The following is a 15,816-nucleotide window of genomic DNA, read 5'->3' on the forward strand; positions in this document are numbered from 1 at the left end:
TATAGGTATTTTTCTTTTTTGAAAATTGTACATTAGTTTAAAGTTTTAAATGATTGAAAAAAAAAAAAAAAAAACATGTAGTGAAGTTATATTATTAATCAAAAGAGGAAGTATCGTTATTGTTATTGTTATTGTTATTGTTATTGTTATTGTTAATTATATATATTGATAAATACTCTATTAAAATTTCTAGTGTGATGGTACTGGTGTTGGTGTTGGTGGGTTGGTAAATTTTATATATACTTTACGTAATTGAATTATTATCAAAACAATCATTGTCCATTTCAATCCAAAAATTGTTAAACTTAATAAATGTACCCAACTTTGTAATAATTTCAATTTCAATTTTGCTAATCCAAATATTGGTGTTGGACCAATTTCTTTATCTTTATCAAATATTTTTTTGAAAACTTTCATTTTATCTTGTAAAGTAATTAATCCACTAATACCAATTAAAGCTTCTGATAATTTTTCTCTCAATTGACCACACCATACTATTCCTTGATGATCTATAGGTAATCCAAATAATTTTGCTGCATCAACACTGAAAAAATAATCACTTTTACTTTTAGGTGTTACTACCAGTGGAGGTACCATTAAATCAACCAGCAGATAAATTGAAATTAAACCTATTTCATCAGGGAAATTTGATGTTTTTGGTAACCATGGGAATGGATCAGAATGAGGAGTTGCTAATGTAAGAATAATATTTACATTATTATTGTTATTATTATTATTATTATCATGTGTTGAAGCTGCTGCTATTCTTGCTACAAGTCCACCCATTGAATGACCAATTAAAATAATATTTTTATGAGGATTTTCAGGATATAAATCACTAATAAATGAAATAGCTTCAGTAACATATTCAACTTGATCACGTAATCCTTTAAAAGCACTCAATTCTTCATTAAAATCAACTGTGAAAAAATCAATATTTCGAGCATGAGGATATTTATTTTTAAATATATTTCCTTCATCATTATAATACATTTCTGAACAACGAGCAGCTATAGATCTAACTTGTTCAAAACTACCAGCATTACCATGAATAAATAATGCTGGTACTCCATCTAATGAAGTAAAACCTTCATTTTCATTAGGCATTTTATCAATATCTTGTTCACGATATAAATAAAGATTATATTTTGATGCATATTTACTATGTGATTCATCAAAAGCTCGTATTTTTGCATAAGATGGAGACATCCAAACCATATCACATTGAGGTTGATCTGGTGAAACAATCGGTATACTATACAAATATCCTATTAATCCCAGAATTATTAATATTAAACATATGATAATATATATAATAAGTTTATATTTTCTCAGACGTGGGAATAAATTGGTATAAGAAATTAGTCGTTTGGATAACATGAATTGTTTTGTAATAGTAAGCTATATGACAAGTTATGTTGGTGGGTTGGTGGGTCGGATTTTTTTTTTTTTTTCTTTTTCGTCTTCTTGTTATTGTTTTTTTTTTTTTTTTTTCCCGTGTTAGAATTTCTTACAACGAGTTTGAATTATGGTAGACTTTTTTTTTTCTTTTTTTTTTTCCAGTAACATTTTATTCTGAAGGCTACAAAAAACAAATAAAGAAAACTAATGATAATGCAGTCAAACACCATGGCAATAGAAACAGGGACAAGTGTGGAATGGATTGAGGGGGGGTGGTGGGGGAGAAGAGATTTCCACAATTTCAAAAAAGTAGTTTATAAAAAAAAAAAAATTAAACTACTAAAATAAAAGACCGACAATAGAGATAGGACTAAAAAACAAAAAAACAATCAAATAAAAATAAAAATAAAAAGGAGAAATCTGGGGAAGGGGAAAAGGCATCATAAATATAAATAATTAAATAAGTAGAATGTGTTATTTCTTTTCAATCTCAATCAAATTCATCAAGACCATCTTTTATGGCTCTCTTTAATCTCTTTAATCTACCGACTTTTTTTGGATGTGGAGGTGGGGCGGCCGTAGCTTTTGGTTCTTCTTCTTTTTTGGGTTCCTCTTTTGGTTCTTCTTTCTTGGGTTCCTCTTCTTTTTTAGGTTCTTCTTTAACTTCTTCTTTAACTTCTTTAACTTCTTCTTCTTCTTTATTTTCTTCTTTTTTTTTCTCCTCTTTCTTTGCTTCTTTCTTAGCCTCCTCTATTGGAGCCCCAATTCATTTGGCCTTATCTTCATCTTTGGTTCGATCATGAACCAATTTAAACAGGTCAATGGTTCTGAATGCAGTTTTAACATGACCCCAAACATCATTAACCACGGGATTATTTATAGCAGCAACAGCAGAATCACCTTGAGTACCAAAAAAATCAAAATATTTTCTTGTGAATGGAGAAACTTCATGTCTTTTCTTCAAAAAAATAAGGAAAACTAAAAATGGTGTTAATGATCTTTTTCTAAATGTGATCACTCTAAGGAATAACCAAATAATAGTGAGTAATTCAATACCACTAGCAATTTGAATAGAAGCAAGATTATTTTTATTGACAAAATTAGTAATATGTTTAGAAATTGGATTATTTTCTAATCCCACAATTGGTAATAAATGAGTATTAACATAATTTAAAACATGGAAACTTGAAAAAATAACAAATGGTATTAAAGTTATCCATACATAAGCTCTTAAAGCAATTAAAAAAATTGCTAATAAAAAATAATGGAAATTATCATCTTTAATTAAAAGAGGTAATTTAAACCCATTTTTTTGAATAAATTGAACAAGTAAAATTCCAAATGAAATTAATGCTCCTAATAATGAAATTAAATACCATATAAATCCAATATCAGGTAAAATACCAAAATAAGATAATGTAAATAAGAAAAATCCTAATAATGTAAGAACATTACCAATAAACCAACCAAATTGTAAAGTTTGAACTGTTTGAAGTAATTTTTCTTGATCAAATTTAATTGCTGGAGAAGGAGCAGTAGCAACTTTCTTCTTTTCTTCAGTCATTATTGAAATTAATTTCAATTGAGATAAATAAAGAAAGTATCAATGAATTGATGAATTAAAATAGAAAATAGAAAATAGAAAAAAGAGGTAGTGATAGAAAAGGGTTTTTTTTTTTTTGGAAATAGAAAGAACAAAAAGCAAACAAAAAAAAAAAAAGAAGAGAGGATTCAATTTTAAGCTTTTCTAGTTTTGTTGTTGTTGATTTTATTTTTTTTTGTTTCCTCTTCTTCTACTATCATGAGTTTTTACTCGACACACCTACAAGAAACAAAATTTCATCTTTCATCTTTCATCTTTCATATTTCATATTTCATATTTCATCCGCCACATCAACTAAATTTCATTCTGGTTTAGTTCTTTTTTTTTTTTTTTTTTTTTAGCTGGTTATATGTAATATACTTAAATTCAGTCACAAGATTTTGATTTTAAATCTTACTACCTCCTCCAACTATTCTCTCTTGTAGCAATTCAACTAAATACTGCAAATTCTTCTCCAACCAAAATCTGTTGTTGCTTTACCAATTAGCAAAGCAAATGTGAGAATTATAATGATTAGCCTTGACCCCTTCCTCCCCCTCCCCCCCTTTTTACCCCCTTTGAAACGGTTTTATCTTGAAGAATTCAGTTTGTAATAAAGTAAACTAAAGTAAAGTAAGTGGCTTGATTTACCACAATTATATTATTATCATCTTGTGATTATTTCACCAGCCAAAAAAAAAAAAAAAAAAAAAAAAAAAAAAAAAAAGAAAGTAATATTCAATGTTGTCAAGGCGTAAAAGGGCGGTTGGTCTGACTTCAAGTTTTCGATATTTTATTCCTACTACCACCCGACCCCCTGTCTACTAGGGAGATTTGCAAAGACCCAAACCTTTTAAAAACACACACACCCACACACACACACCCACACACCCACACACCCACACACCCACACACACACACAAACAGAATTGATTCTTAGAACATCACAATATCAAATTAAACAAACAAACAAACAAACAAAACAGATAAACCTAAATTAAGTTACATACTATTTAGCTATATCTAACGTAAAAATCCTTTACGACTCTTTTGTGGAGCTGGTTGTACTGGTGGGTCTTGTGGTAACAATTTTTGTTTTTCTAATTGAGCTTTTTTCTCTTCTAATAATTTAATCTGTTTAGTCAATTTATCTTTCATTTCTTTATGTCTAGCAAATAAATCAGCTTCAGATCTTTGTAATTTCTTTTCCTTTTCACTCACTTTTTGTTGGAAAACCAGTTTCATTTCTGCTTCCATCTTGGCTAATTTAGCTTCGTGTAAAGCTCTTTCTTCTTCTTGTTTAGCAGCAGGATCAAATTCTCTGAAAACAGTATTATCTTGTTCAATACCCATTCTTTTCAACTTTTCAGTTCTATAATTTTCATATAAAACATTAGCAGTATGTTCTTTTAATTCTTCTAAAAAGTTTCTAACCAATAATTGGCGTAATTTAACAAAATCATTATGATTTTCATTATCAACTTCAATAACCCCCCATGGATATTTTCTTCCTCTAACTAAACGGCCATCAGGAGTTTGAACTTCTTTGGTTGAGCCAACAACGGCAAATGGGAAACTGTCTATAATCAGTCTAGTATTGGCAGATTCTTCTTCATCATATTCAAAATCAGTGGGTTTAAAAATTTTGATTCCTTGATGACTAATATCAGCTAATATCCTATGTTTGAATTCTAAAATTTCTTCATCAGTCAAAGTATCAGATTTAGCAATAACGGGAATCAAATTAACTTTTTCATGAACTTGTTTCATCAAGGCAATATCCAATGCTCTTAATGAATGACCAGTTGGTTCAATAAAATAAAGAAAAGCATGAACTCTATTGTCAACAACAGCAGTTCTGTTAATTCTTGATTCAGCTTCTAAATAAGAATCAAATCTACTATTGATCTCATCAACAATTGGTTTCCAAGCCTCAACATTATTGATTGATTCACCAAACCCAGGAGCAGTAATAACACTTACTTTCAATTTGACACCATCTTCTTCAATTTCTGCTTGGGTCGATTTAATCTTGACCGAAACATCTTCTTCTTCACCTTCATCAAATTCATCTGAATCATGTTGCAGGATTATAATATCACGGTTAAATAAAGTATTAATTAAAGTGGCTTTACCCAATCCACTTTCACCAATGGCCATAATGTTTAAACTGAATCCTCTTCTAATAGATTTTCTGTGCCATTGCTTTGGTAAATTGGCAAACCCAACATAACCATTTAATACTTTTTTAATGATTTTTATATTTTGTGGAACTATTTCTCCAGTGGTAGAATGATCAACTATATTGAAAGAAAAAAAAAAAAAGAACAAATTGTTAGTATATTCCTTGCCATAAATGATTGATCAATAGTAGATCATCAACATTACTAGTAGTACTAGTAGTAGTAGTAGACATACCTGCAGCCATCTTTAGTTGTGTGTTTTAAAAACCTGTAATTTGACGACTGGAACTTTGGCGTGTAAAAAAAAAAAAAGGAACAACAACAACAAAAAAACTAAAAAAAAAAAAATTGTTTGAACTAATTGTGAGAATACTAACAGGATAAAAATTAATTCTATTTAATGAATAATCTTATATGAATTAGATTCTGCAATAAAAGGATTGATTAAAGGTTTGGTTGGTTGTTTTTCCCAAAATTAAATATATTTAAAAAAAAAAAAGAAGAAGAAGAAAAATTCTCATAAAAATAGAGAAATATCTTTCGTGTATTGTTTTTTTTTTTTAATTGTATCCTGTTGTTTAACTTCTGGTGTTGATTTGATTTGTTTATATTTCTATTTTGTAAATGTGTGTGTTGTGTGTCAAAATACGTGTAATTTGACCAAACAACAATTCTTCGTTAAAACAATTCTTTATAAACAATATTTAATTTCTTCTTCTCAAACCCGCGTTTGTCCTCGATTTTCGGAGGGAGGGAGGGCCCTTTGAAAAATAACAGTTTTGTTCACGTGACTCAACTTGAAAATAAGAATTTTAACACACCACGAATGGATTTTCTACAAGTAAAATGATTGCGTTTTGATTAGGTTCCACCTCCTTTATATCATTAGAACTAACTGGTTATGTTTAAAGTATTGGATTGGTCAAATTGGGGAAAACCCCAACACATGGTAGCTTGTATTGTTGTGCTAAGGACTTATTTGATAAATTTTCTTGTGTAATTTTCACTAAATTTTTACAAAAATATTAAATCTAAACTATCACCAACATTGAAATATATATATATATATATATATATACCATACTATATGCCATCAAATAATCTAACTTGAATAAACACACGACGTTGCTTTGAAAGAGAAATAATAAAAAAAAAAACCAACCAACAAACAAATAAACAATTGTAATATTGTAATATTGATAATACATATTTTTACTTATTTTTGTAGTTGCAATTGTTCTAGCAAGAATTGTAAACCTAATTTTGCAAATTCACTCATATTTACATTTCTATCACTTTTACCGGTATGATAATTAGTTGATGAATCACCATTGGGACCCGATAATCCTATATACACTGTCCCCACACCATCAGATTCATTATCATGTTTTATATCATCATCATCATCATCATCATCATCATTTTTTTTTTTCAAATGTAAAGCAGTTGAAGGTCCAGCAAATCCAGTTTCTGATAATACAAATGTAGAACCTAATTCATATTTTGTAGTTCGAGCCAATTTTAAAGCAACTTGTTCACTAGGTCCCATATAATTATTTATTTCATTTTCAGACCAACCAGAAAGTTTTAATCTTGTTTTCATTGAATATAATAATTTTCCACCAATATAAAAATCCGATGCCCCAGGTACTGATACTAAATAAGCTGATATTAAACCACCACAAGCAGCTTCAGAAACTGCCAATGTTTGCTTTCTCGTTCGTAATATCGTGGCTATTTCCAATACAATTTGTGTTATATCTTCTGGTGGGAATGCCATTTTTATATGAATTGAGATGTCTAATTTGTGGTATTGTTGTTTTTCCAATATGGGGAAACAATAGTTGGGATTTTATCATGTTATACTTCCACAAACAATTTTATTTTTATTTCCGTTGCTTCTGATTTTTTTTTTGTTTGGTAGTGTACTGATTTCAAAGTAGTATAACTGACTGTGCTTTAACAGTTTTTCGTTTTGCCTCCTCAAACACACTAACATTTTTTTTTTTCTTTTCCTTTCTTTCTTGTTTGGAGGTTTTTTGTTCATCTAGTGGCGTAAAATACATCAAAAAGGAACGCACACACACACACACACACATAGTTATCAACAACCAACAACAACAACTTCATCAATTGCATATATATTAAATCATGACATCATCTAAATCCTTAAAATTTCATGCTGGTAAGGTACAATACGATGAAGAAACCAATCGTTGTACTCCATTACAACATAAAGGAGTTATATCAATAAAACCAAGTAGTGAAGAACCTGAATTTTTAGATTTCACATGGACACCAAAACAAGATCTGACTCAAGCTACTCCTGGTAATATAGAAAAAGATGAATTTTTATTAATACCTGGGGATGTTACTATTAAACATATAAAATCTTGTAATACTGGAAGAGTATTTGCTTTAACATTTTTAAGTTCTGGTGCTAAATATTTATATTGGTTACAAGATGTTGGAGATATAGATCAATTAGATAAATTGACTGAAAAGGATCAAAAAATAATTCAAGATATTGTTGATTTAATAAGTGTTAATGAAGAAGAAGAAGAAGAAGAAGAAGTTGAAGAAGAAAACAAAGGAATCAAGAAAGAAGAAGAATCAATAAAGGCGTAAGTATAGTTAATTTGATAGCTATATAAAATATATCAAATAAAGTTGAAACAATATTATTTTTGATTGGAATTGTAGTATAGTTATACTAACTATCATTTAGTCAAGAACCCAAATTTAGATTACCAATTGGGAATATTTCTTCTGTTTTGGATATTGAATCTATTGATTCTCATCTTGATAAATTATCTTTAGAACAATTAAAAGAGATGTATGGTGATTATCTTCCTCAATCAATTGGTTCAAACCCTACAAAGAGTCAAATTATGGAAGTGGTACGTAGTGGATTTTTCCAACAATGTGAACAAAAACTTAGTGAACTGTTAAGAAGCAATTCAGGAGCAGGATATTTGATGTCACAAAGTTTGAAATATGATTATAAAGGAGAAGGTGTTGAAAGTTTTTTAAATGGTGTTAGAGAATTAGGTAAAAAGGAGAACGATAAAGATGAAGAAATGAAAGATTAAACAACAAAGAAGTGTAGGATTTGCCAACTTTGTAGAATTACATCAAAATCCGAATGTGAATTAAGTGTTAGTTTTGATTGATTTTACAACTAATTATTATTCTGGATGTAAATATATTAATATATAGTGAAATGAAGCATATATTTTAGCATACAATACTAGCCAACTGACTTGGCCACTAAAAACTAGAACCTTAGTTCTCCCCCCCTTCCACAAATTACAACTGAAATAAACATTTTCAAAAACGTTATAAAAAAACTTCTTAAATTAATACTATACAATAAAGAAAATGAACTAAAAAAGACAATAAGAAATACAACCCCAAGTTTTTAACCACCGAAACCATACAAGGTTCTACCTTGTCTCTTCAAAGCATAAACAACATCCAATGAAGTGACAGTTTTTCTTTTAGCATGTTCAGTGTAAGTAACAGCATCTCTAATAACATTTTCCAAAAATTGTTTCAAAACAACTCTAACTTCTTCATAAATCAAAGCAGAAATACGTTTAACACCACCTCTTCTAGCCAATCTTCTAATAGCTGGTTTTGTAATACCTTGAATGTTATCTCTTAAAATCTTTCTGTGACGTTTAGCACCACCTTTTCCTAAACCTTTACCACCTTTTCCTCTACCAGTTCCAGACATTTTTGATTAATTGATTTATTTTGTAGATATTTAATAAAAATAAAGTTGTAACAACTAAATCTGTTTATAGAAAAAGAAAGAAAGAAAGAAAAAAAGGATAAACCAAAAAAAAAAAAAAAAAAATAAAATCCTGTTTAAAGACTTGTTGATCTATTTATGTTTTTCTCCTTTTCAAAATATAATGTTGAATAAAATTGTGAGGTTTCCTACTTTAATCAAGGAAGTCGTGGAAAATGTGATTAAAATTGAAGAACGAAACAAGGAGAGAGAGAGAAAGAGAGAAAGAGAAAAAGAAGAAGAGAGACTAAAAGAAGTTAAACAATAACGGAGTAGGAGGAGGAGTTCTCTTGGAGAAAAAGAAAAAGAAATGGAATTTGATGATGATGGTTCCTTACACTAAGTTAAAGTAAGTAGAGAGGAAGCGAGAGGAAGCGAGACAAGAGAGAGAGAGAAGAGAAGAGAGAGAAAGGAAAACTATTTTGTCTTTTATGCGCGACTAAAGAGTTTTCTTGTCGCATGATGGGAGCGGCCGGCCGGACAGGAAAAAAAAAAAGGAACCACATTCCTTCCTCTCTTTGTCTTCTTTTGTTTCGTTTCTCCGCACAAACAAAACCATTTTCTCTTTTTTTTTTGGCGTCATTTCATTACTCGGTAAATCTGAGAACGGGAAACCACACATATACGCTCTTACTTTTCTTTTTTGGTCTCTTCTCTCTTCTTCTTCTTCTTTTCCTCTCAATACACCACAAAACCATGATATTACCAAAACAACACCAAAACTTGAAATCAAAAAACAAACAAACAAACATTTGAACAGAATAAGATCAGAAACTATTTAAAATATTCTAATTCTCATCTTGTATAACATCTTTTAATTTTCTTTTCTTTTCTTTTTTCGTATCTTCTATACATTTTATATCAACATTTACAATGGCTAGAACTAAACAAACTGCTAGAAAATCCACCGGTGGTAAAGCCCCAAGAAAACAATTAGCTTCTAAAGCTGCTAGAAAATCTGCTCCATCTACTGGTGGTGTCAAAAAACCACACAGATATAAGCCAGGTACTGTTGCCTTGAGAGAAATTAGAAGATTCCAAAAATCCACTGAATTGTTAATCAGAAAATTACCATTCCAAAGATTAGTCAGAGAAATTGCTCAAGATTTCAAAACTGATTTGAGATTCCAATCATCTGCTATTGGTGCTTTACAAGAAGCTGTTGAAGCTTATTTGGTTGGTTTATTCGAAGACACTAACTTGTGTGCTATCCATGCCAAGAGAGTTACCATCCAAAAGAAAGATATGCAATTAGCTAGAAGATTGAGAGGTGAAAGATCTTAGGTTTAAGCTCGTGGCGGGTGTTTTTTTTTATGGATTATTGTTTTTTAATTCTTTTGTATTATTTAGGTATCTCCTTTTTTTTTCTTTATTAAATAAGTTAATGTATTTTAGTTTTTAAAATTCCAAAAATTTTGATTTTGTAGATAAGCTGTGCTACCAAGTTTGTTATTTACAAAATTGCAAAGAAATCCGCAACCCCAAGAAAGTGTCCAGTTCCAAACAACTAACTAGCTATAATTTTGGGGATTACGAGCTTGTTTAAAATGATTTGCTCTTTCGTATTTTTTTTTATTTGATTGATTGATTAGAATCAGAACATATATATTACTACTACTACTACTACTTATTTAAAATGGATATACTTGTGGTTCTTTCGTAGGATCCAATCCATTTGCTTCTTGTTCTAAAGCTTTTTTCTCCAAATATGGCAACAAGGCATCTTTGAAAATATGGAACCCTTTATATTCACCAACATCTTCACTCCAACTCTGGATACCATTCAATAATCTTCTCGGGATATAAGGTTCTTCACATAATTGTGTAACGGGAAGAAAATAAGTTCTTATAGTAAACACAATTGCTCCACTAATAGGTAATCTTCTTAAACTTTGTCGTTCACTTCTAAAATATAATTTATTGACATCATCAGATTCTTTAGCAGTATACCAACCGATTTTTTCTTCCGTTTCTGATCCAATAGAATTTGACCAATCCAAATTATTATCAGTTTGAATAAAATAATTATTACGAACCACAGGAGAATTAACTGTTAATCTTCGGAAAAATTTATTCATCCCAGATTTTAATTGTTTATCATATTGAGGTACATCACCACTTTTATGAATATCATCTAATTTCATACCAAATTTATCTTTTAATCTCCAAAACCCAGCAAGACAAATACAACCAGAATCTAAATAATAATTCCCATCTTCTTTTTCTATCATAATGGCAAGATCATCTTGAACCAATTTAGCAGCGGTAATAATAGGATTTAAATTTGATTTATCTTTTAAATCATATTTTTCATCAGTAGGTAAAATTGTCATAATTTGATTTTCAAATTTAAACATATTAGGATATCTAGCAGGTAAATATTGACATAATTCTTGTAATAATTCCCAACTAGCTTCATAAGCTTTAGATGAATCAGATATTCCCGATAAATCTGATTCTTTTTCTTGTAATCGTTTTAATTTCAAATCATGATAAAATTTCCATTCATTATCTAATTCAATCCATGAATCCCAATTCATACTTCTTATTCCCATAGTAACATTATATTTATGTCTAAATGCTCGATATGGTATTGGTCTAGTTTTTTCAAAATCCCAATTTGGAAATGCTGGAGGAATAGGTGTCTTGAATGAATAATCAGGTTTCCAATATCCTAATGGTCTATCAGCTATTTTATATTCTTTGGCAGAAGAAGAAGAAGAAGAAGAAGCAAAAGTTGGTTTTGTATTTTTGTTTGGATTTTGAAAATATGAAAGATATAAAAGTATAGCAACTATTGGAATTGATAATAGAATTAAGTTATTAACCCCAAGAGATCTAAGAATTCCTGATGATTCTTCAATAGTAACATTCATGGTGATTTTGAGATTTGCCAAAGAAAGTTGAATACATAAAAATTAATTTTACAAAAACTCTTCACATCGTCCCACGTACATAGGTAGATACATAGGTATATATATATATATATATATATTTCTAGAGGTTATACATTATAGAAAAAGTTTATCTTTAAATCAAATCTAACCAATACACCAGTGTGATTAGTGTTCTTGCCTTTAATTCTCTCTCTCCTTTCCTTTCCTCTCCGTATCATTTTTCTGTTTCTGGAAAAAATTTGCAGCCGTAAAATAAAGTCGTGTACCAACTGACCTCAATAATCTCCAACTGTTCCCCTATCAAGTAAAATAAATCACACATACCATCTTTATCATCATTATTCATATATTATATCAATTAATTATCATTTACTTTTATGCTGGAGGTAAAAATGCTGCAAATAATCCTGTTTGAATAAAATTCCATAATATACAATAACCAATAACATATTTACTCCAAAATTTATTCATATTCATATTCATATTCAAATTATAAGCTAATGTCCAATAAATCAATGGAGAAAAACTAGTTATTCGATTTAATATTTGAATATTCCAAAAAAATGTACCACCAATAATTATTAATCCATTTATAACAATTAATGGTAATAATTTTCTATTTTTAGGTAATTCTTGATACATATAATTTAATGAATAAATATTAAATAATAATATTGGTAATACTAATAAAAAATTTGGGATATTATTAATAGTCCAATATTTTAAAAATCCTACATTCCAATAATGATATTGAGCAAATTGAAATAAACTTGGGAAAATATTATTACACCATTCATTTCGACCAGGACAAAATTTTATATAATGATAAATATTTGTCATTAAAAATGTTAAAAATAAGAATGATCCGGTAATAATAGATAAAATAATTTGTAATGGAGATTTATTTTGTATGAAATGATATAAATCGAAAAGATAAATCATTCCTAAAAATAATCCATTGGCTCTAATAGTGAAATTTATGGCACAAATTATACCACTAAGAATATAAATAAAAATATTAATTATGGATTTATTACTTGGTTGTTTAATATCATTAAAATTCATTGATTTATAATATGTATAAAACATCAATAATGTTAATAAATTACTTAAATTCTCACTATAATTAGTAGTTAAAAATATTCCTGCTGGTGATATAATCATTAATAAACTACTCATTAATCCAAATTTCATATCCATTTCTTTAGTTAAATAATATAATACCACCACTGAGGCAAAATGACATAAATTGGATATAATTATACTTATTAATTGAGCCGTGTAATAACTGTTGTTGTTGTTGTTGTTACTACTACTAATACTACTAAAGAATTTGATCAATTGGATCCAACCAGGACAAAATACAAATTGATGTTCAAATTGAATAGGATTAATAAATAAATCATTGAAATAAACTGAATCCCAAACTATCAATTTATTTAATATGGTAGTGATGATGATGGGAAAATTTGTTGTTGTTGTTGTTGTTGTTGTTATGGGTAAATTTTCAATGATTAATTCAGATGAAGTATCAAATTGACATGGAGAAAAATAAATTATAATTAGTTGAATGGATTTTATAATAATGAATAAACGTAGTAGTTTCCACAATATCATCATCATGATCATTGGTACTAAAGTGATGACGATGATGAAGAATTCATGCGTGTCTTGAAAAATCGAAAAAAAAAAAACGAAAAAAAAAAAACGAAAGAAATGAAAATCTCGTGCAACATAGAAGAAGAAGAATAAAGGTTCTTTCTTTCTTGCTTTCTTGCTTTCTTTCATAAATACAAGTTTGGATACTTTTATATAGGTATGAAAATCAACCATACTTCTATTCTATATTTTATTTTATTCGAATTATATATATCTCTCTATATGTATATACAGATTCAATTTTATTTCTTACCGAATTGAGCACCAAAAGCAGAAATTATACCGTCAACTGATTGTGGATTAGATAAAGTTGTAATATCACCCAATTGATCAGCTTCATTAGAACTAACTTTTCTTAAAATTCTTCTCATAATCTTACCAGATCTAGTTTTTGGTAAATCTTGAACGATTATAACAGATTTTGGTGCCGCAAATGGACCAATAGTTTTTCTAACTTGTAAAACCAATTCTTTTCTTAATTCATCAGAATCTTCTTCATCATTTCCTTCTTTCAAAGCAACATATGCAATGACAGCTTGACCAGTGATATCATCATGAATACCAACAACAGCAGCTTCACTAACTTTCTTGTCTTCAATTAAAGCTGCTTCAATTTCAGCAGTGGATAATCTATGACCACTAACATTAACAACATCATCAACTCTACCTCTGATCCAATAATATCCATCATGGTCTCTAGCAGCCCCATCACCAGTGAAATAAAATCCTGGATATGGATTCATGTAGGTATCCATATATTTGGTATGATTTTTGTAGACAGTTCTTGCCATTGATGGCCAATGGTCTTTGACAACCAAAACCCCTTCAACATCATTACCTTTAATTTCAACCCCACTAACTGGATCAATCAATGCAGCATCAATACCAAAGAATGGATAAGAGGCCGACCCTGGTTTGTTTGGAACAACACCAGCCAATGGAGCAATTAAATGGGAACCAGATTCAGTTTGCCAATAAGTATCAGAAATATGACATTGATTTTTACCAACAAATTCATTATACCATTCCCAAATATCTGGAGAAATTGGTTCACCAACAGAACCTAAAGTTCTTAATGAACTCAAATCATATTTAGCAATTTCTTGTTCACCAGCTTTACGTAATAATCTTAAAGCAGTTGGAGCAACATAGAAATGAGTAGCCTTGTGTTTTTCAACAATATGCCAGAATCTTCCATAATCGGGATAAGCTGGAGTACCTTCAAAAATAATTGTTGGAACACCTAATAACAATGGTCCATACAAGGCATAAGTGTGACCAGTAATCCAACCAACATCACCAGCAGTAAATAAAATATCTTCTGGATGGATATCAAAAATATATTTAGTAGAAAGAGCAGCTCCTAATAAATAACCAGCAGTAGAATGGACAACTCCCTTTGGAGTACCAGTAGAACCAGAAGTATATAATAAGAACAAAGGATCTTCAGAATTGACTGAAACTGGTGGTAAATACCCTGGGAATTTGGCAGTTTCAACATCCCAATAATAATCTCTACCTTCAGTTAATTTAATTTCAGGGTTATTAGTTCTTTTATAAACCAAAACTTTTTCAACAGTTGGACAATCAATTAAAGCTTCATCACATAATTTCTTAATGTTAGTGGTTCTACCACCTCTTTTACCTTCATCACAAGTGATAAGAGCTTTACAACTGGCATCATTGACTCTATCTTTAATAGAACCAGCAGAGAATCCAGCAAAAATGACGGAATGAGCAGCTCCTAATCTAGCAATAGCCAACATGGCAATAATGGCTTGAGCATTCATTGGTAAATAAACTGCAACCGTATCACCTTTCTTGACCCCCCAAGATTGTAAAACTCCAGCCACTTTTGAAACTTCTCTTAACAAATCACCGTAAGTCAATACAAAAGAATCTTTATCTTCATCAGCTTCACAAATAAGAGCTGGTTTATTTGGATTAGCAAATGCATGTCTATCAACACAATTATAACAAGCATTCAATTCACCACCTAAAAACCAAGCGGCATCACCATTTTGTAAAGTACCCGATTTGACAGTATGGAAATCATGATCCCAAGATAATAATTCTTTAGCCAATGGACCGAAAAATCCTTGAGGATCTTTAATAGATTCTTCATACATTTGTTTGTATTGATTGACATCATGGATATGACCTTTGTTTGGTTGTCTTTCAAAGAATTCTTTAGGGGTTTGTCTTAATTTAACCCCATTGGCTTCATGAACGATATTATGAGTTTGTTCTGTTGGCATTGCAGTAGGAGTCACTGTAGATAATAAATAATAAGGAAAA

The 15,816-nt window shown here is 29.6% G+C and overlaps 10 protein-coding genes and 1 pseudogene across 10 annotated transcripts, besides 1 other annotated feature; 2 read left to right on the plus strand and 9 right to left on the minus strand. All coding sequences in view use genetic code 12, as the record gives it.

Annotated features, from left to right (window-relative positions):
- Positions 1 to 189: 189 nt before the first annotated feature.
- On the minus strand, positions 190 to 1,380 carry CD36_03950 (conserved hypothetical protein; the record flags this gene model as incomplete). Its single annotated transcript, XM_002417020.1, has 1 exon — positions 190 to 1,380. One exon carries the CDS (start codon positions 1,378 to 1,380, stop codon positions 190 to 192), a length of 1,191 nt encoding a protein of 396 aa, XP_002417065.1.
- Positions 1,381 to 2,167: 787 nt separating this feature from the next.
- CD36_03960 (conserved hypothetical protein) lies at positions 2,168 to 2,965 on the minus strand (the record flags this gene model as incomplete). The annotated part of the gene is made up of 1 exon (XM_002417021.1): positions 2,168 to 2,965. One exon carries the CDS (start codon positions 2,963 to 2,965, stop codon positions 2,168 to 2,170), a length of 798 nt encoding a protein of 265 aa, XP_002417066.1.
- A 1,041-nt stretch (positions 2,966 to 4,006) lies between these two features.
- CD36_03970 (cell division control protein CDC3, putative) lies at positions 4,007 to 5,411 on the minus strand (the record flags this gene model as incomplete). Its single annotated transcript, XM_002417022.1, has 2 exons — positions 4,007 to 5,283; positions 5,402 to 5,411. 2 exons carry the CDS (start codon positions 5,409 to 5,411, stop codon positions 4,007 to 4,009), a joined length of 1,287 nt encoding a protein of 428 aa, XP_002417067.1.
- Positions 5,412 to 6,382: 971 nt separating this feature from the next.
- CD36_03980 (conserved hypothetical protein) lies at positions 6,383 to 6,946 on the minus strand (the record flags this gene model as incomplete). Its single annotated transcript, XM_002417023.1, has 1 exon — positions 6,383 to 6,946. The coding sequence occupies one exon, from the start codon at positions 6,944 to 6,946 to the stop codon at positions 6,383 to 6,385; it is 564 nt and encodes a 187-aa protein (XP_002417068.1).
- A 371-nt stretch (positions 6,947 to 7,317) lies between these two features.
- CD36_03990 (conserved hypothetical protein) lies at positions 7,318 to 8,258 on the plus strand (the record flags this gene model as incomplete). Its single annotated transcript, XM_002417024.1, has 2 exons — positions 7,318 to 7,790; positions 7,895 to 8,258. 2 exons carry the CDS (start codon positions 7,318 to 7,320, stop codon positions 8,256 to 8,258), a joined length of 837 nt encoding a protein of 278 aa, XP_002417069.1.
- A 329-nt stretch (positions 8,259 to 8,587) lies between these two features.
- Positions 8,588 to 8,905, minus strand: CD36_04000 (histone H4, putative; the record flags this gene model as incomplete). Its single annotated transcript, XM_002417025.1, has 1 exon — positions 8,588 to 8,905. One exon carries the CDS (start codon positions 8,903 to 8,905, stop codon positions 8,588 to 8,590), a length of 318 nt encoding a protein of 105 aa, XP_002417070.1.
- A 134-nt stretch (positions 8,906 to 9,039) lies between these two features.
- Positions 9,040 to 9,545, minus strand: CD36_04005 (annotated as a pseudogene).
- Positions 9,040 to 9,545: a sequence feature (rearranged pseudogene).
- A 290-nt stretch (positions 9,546 to 9,835) lies between these two features.
- On the plus strand, positions 9,836 to 10,246 carry CD36_04010 (histone H3, putative; the record flags this gene model as incomplete). The annotated part of the gene is made up of 1 exon (XM_002417026.1): positions 9,836 to 10,246. One exon carries the CDS (start codon positions 9,836 to 9,838, stop codon positions 10,244 to 10,246), a length of 411 nt encoding a protein of 136 aa, XP_002417071.1.
- Positions 10,247 to 10,593: 347 nt separating this feature from the next.
- On the minus strand, positions 10,594 to 11,838 carry CD36_04020 (conserved hypothetical protein; the record flags this gene model as incomplete). Its single annotated transcript, XM_002417027.1, has 1 exon — positions 10,594 to 11,838. The coding sequence occupies one exon, from the start codon at positions 11,836 to 11,838 to the stop codon at positions 10,594 to 10,596; it is 1,245 nt and encodes a 414-aa protein (XP_002417072.1).
- Positions 11,839 to 12,234: 396 nt separating this feature from the next.
- On the minus strand, positions 12,235 to 13,692 carry CD36_04030 (mitochondrial protein, putative; the record flags this gene model as incomplete). Its single annotated transcript, XM_002417028.1, has 1 exon — positions 12,235 to 13,692. The coding sequence occupies one exon, from the start codon at positions 13,690 to 13,692 to the stop codon at positions 12,235 to 12,237; it is 1,458 nt and encodes a 485-aa protein (XP_002417073.1).
- Positions 13,693 to 13,760: 68 nt separating this feature from the next.
- On the minus strand, positions 13,761 to 15,776 carry CD36_04040 (acetate--CoA ligase; the record flags this gene model as incomplete). The annotated part of the gene is made up of 1 exon (XM_002417029.1): positions 13,761 to 15,776. The coding sequence occupies one exon, from the start codon at positions 15,774 to 15,776 to the stop codon at positions 13,761 to 13,763; it is 2,016 nt and encodes a 671-aa protein (XP_002417074.1).
- Between the last annotated feature and the right edge of the window lie 40 nt (positions 15,777 to 15,816).

This window comes from Candida dubliniensis, chromosome 1 (assembly GCF_000026945.1).
Source record: "Candida dubliniensis CD36 chromosome 1, complete sequence".
In the NCBI taxonomy this organism is placed as follows: domain Eukaryota; kingdom Fungi; phylum Ascomycota; class Pichiomycetes; order Serinales; family Debaryomycetaceae; genus Candida; species Candida dubliniensis.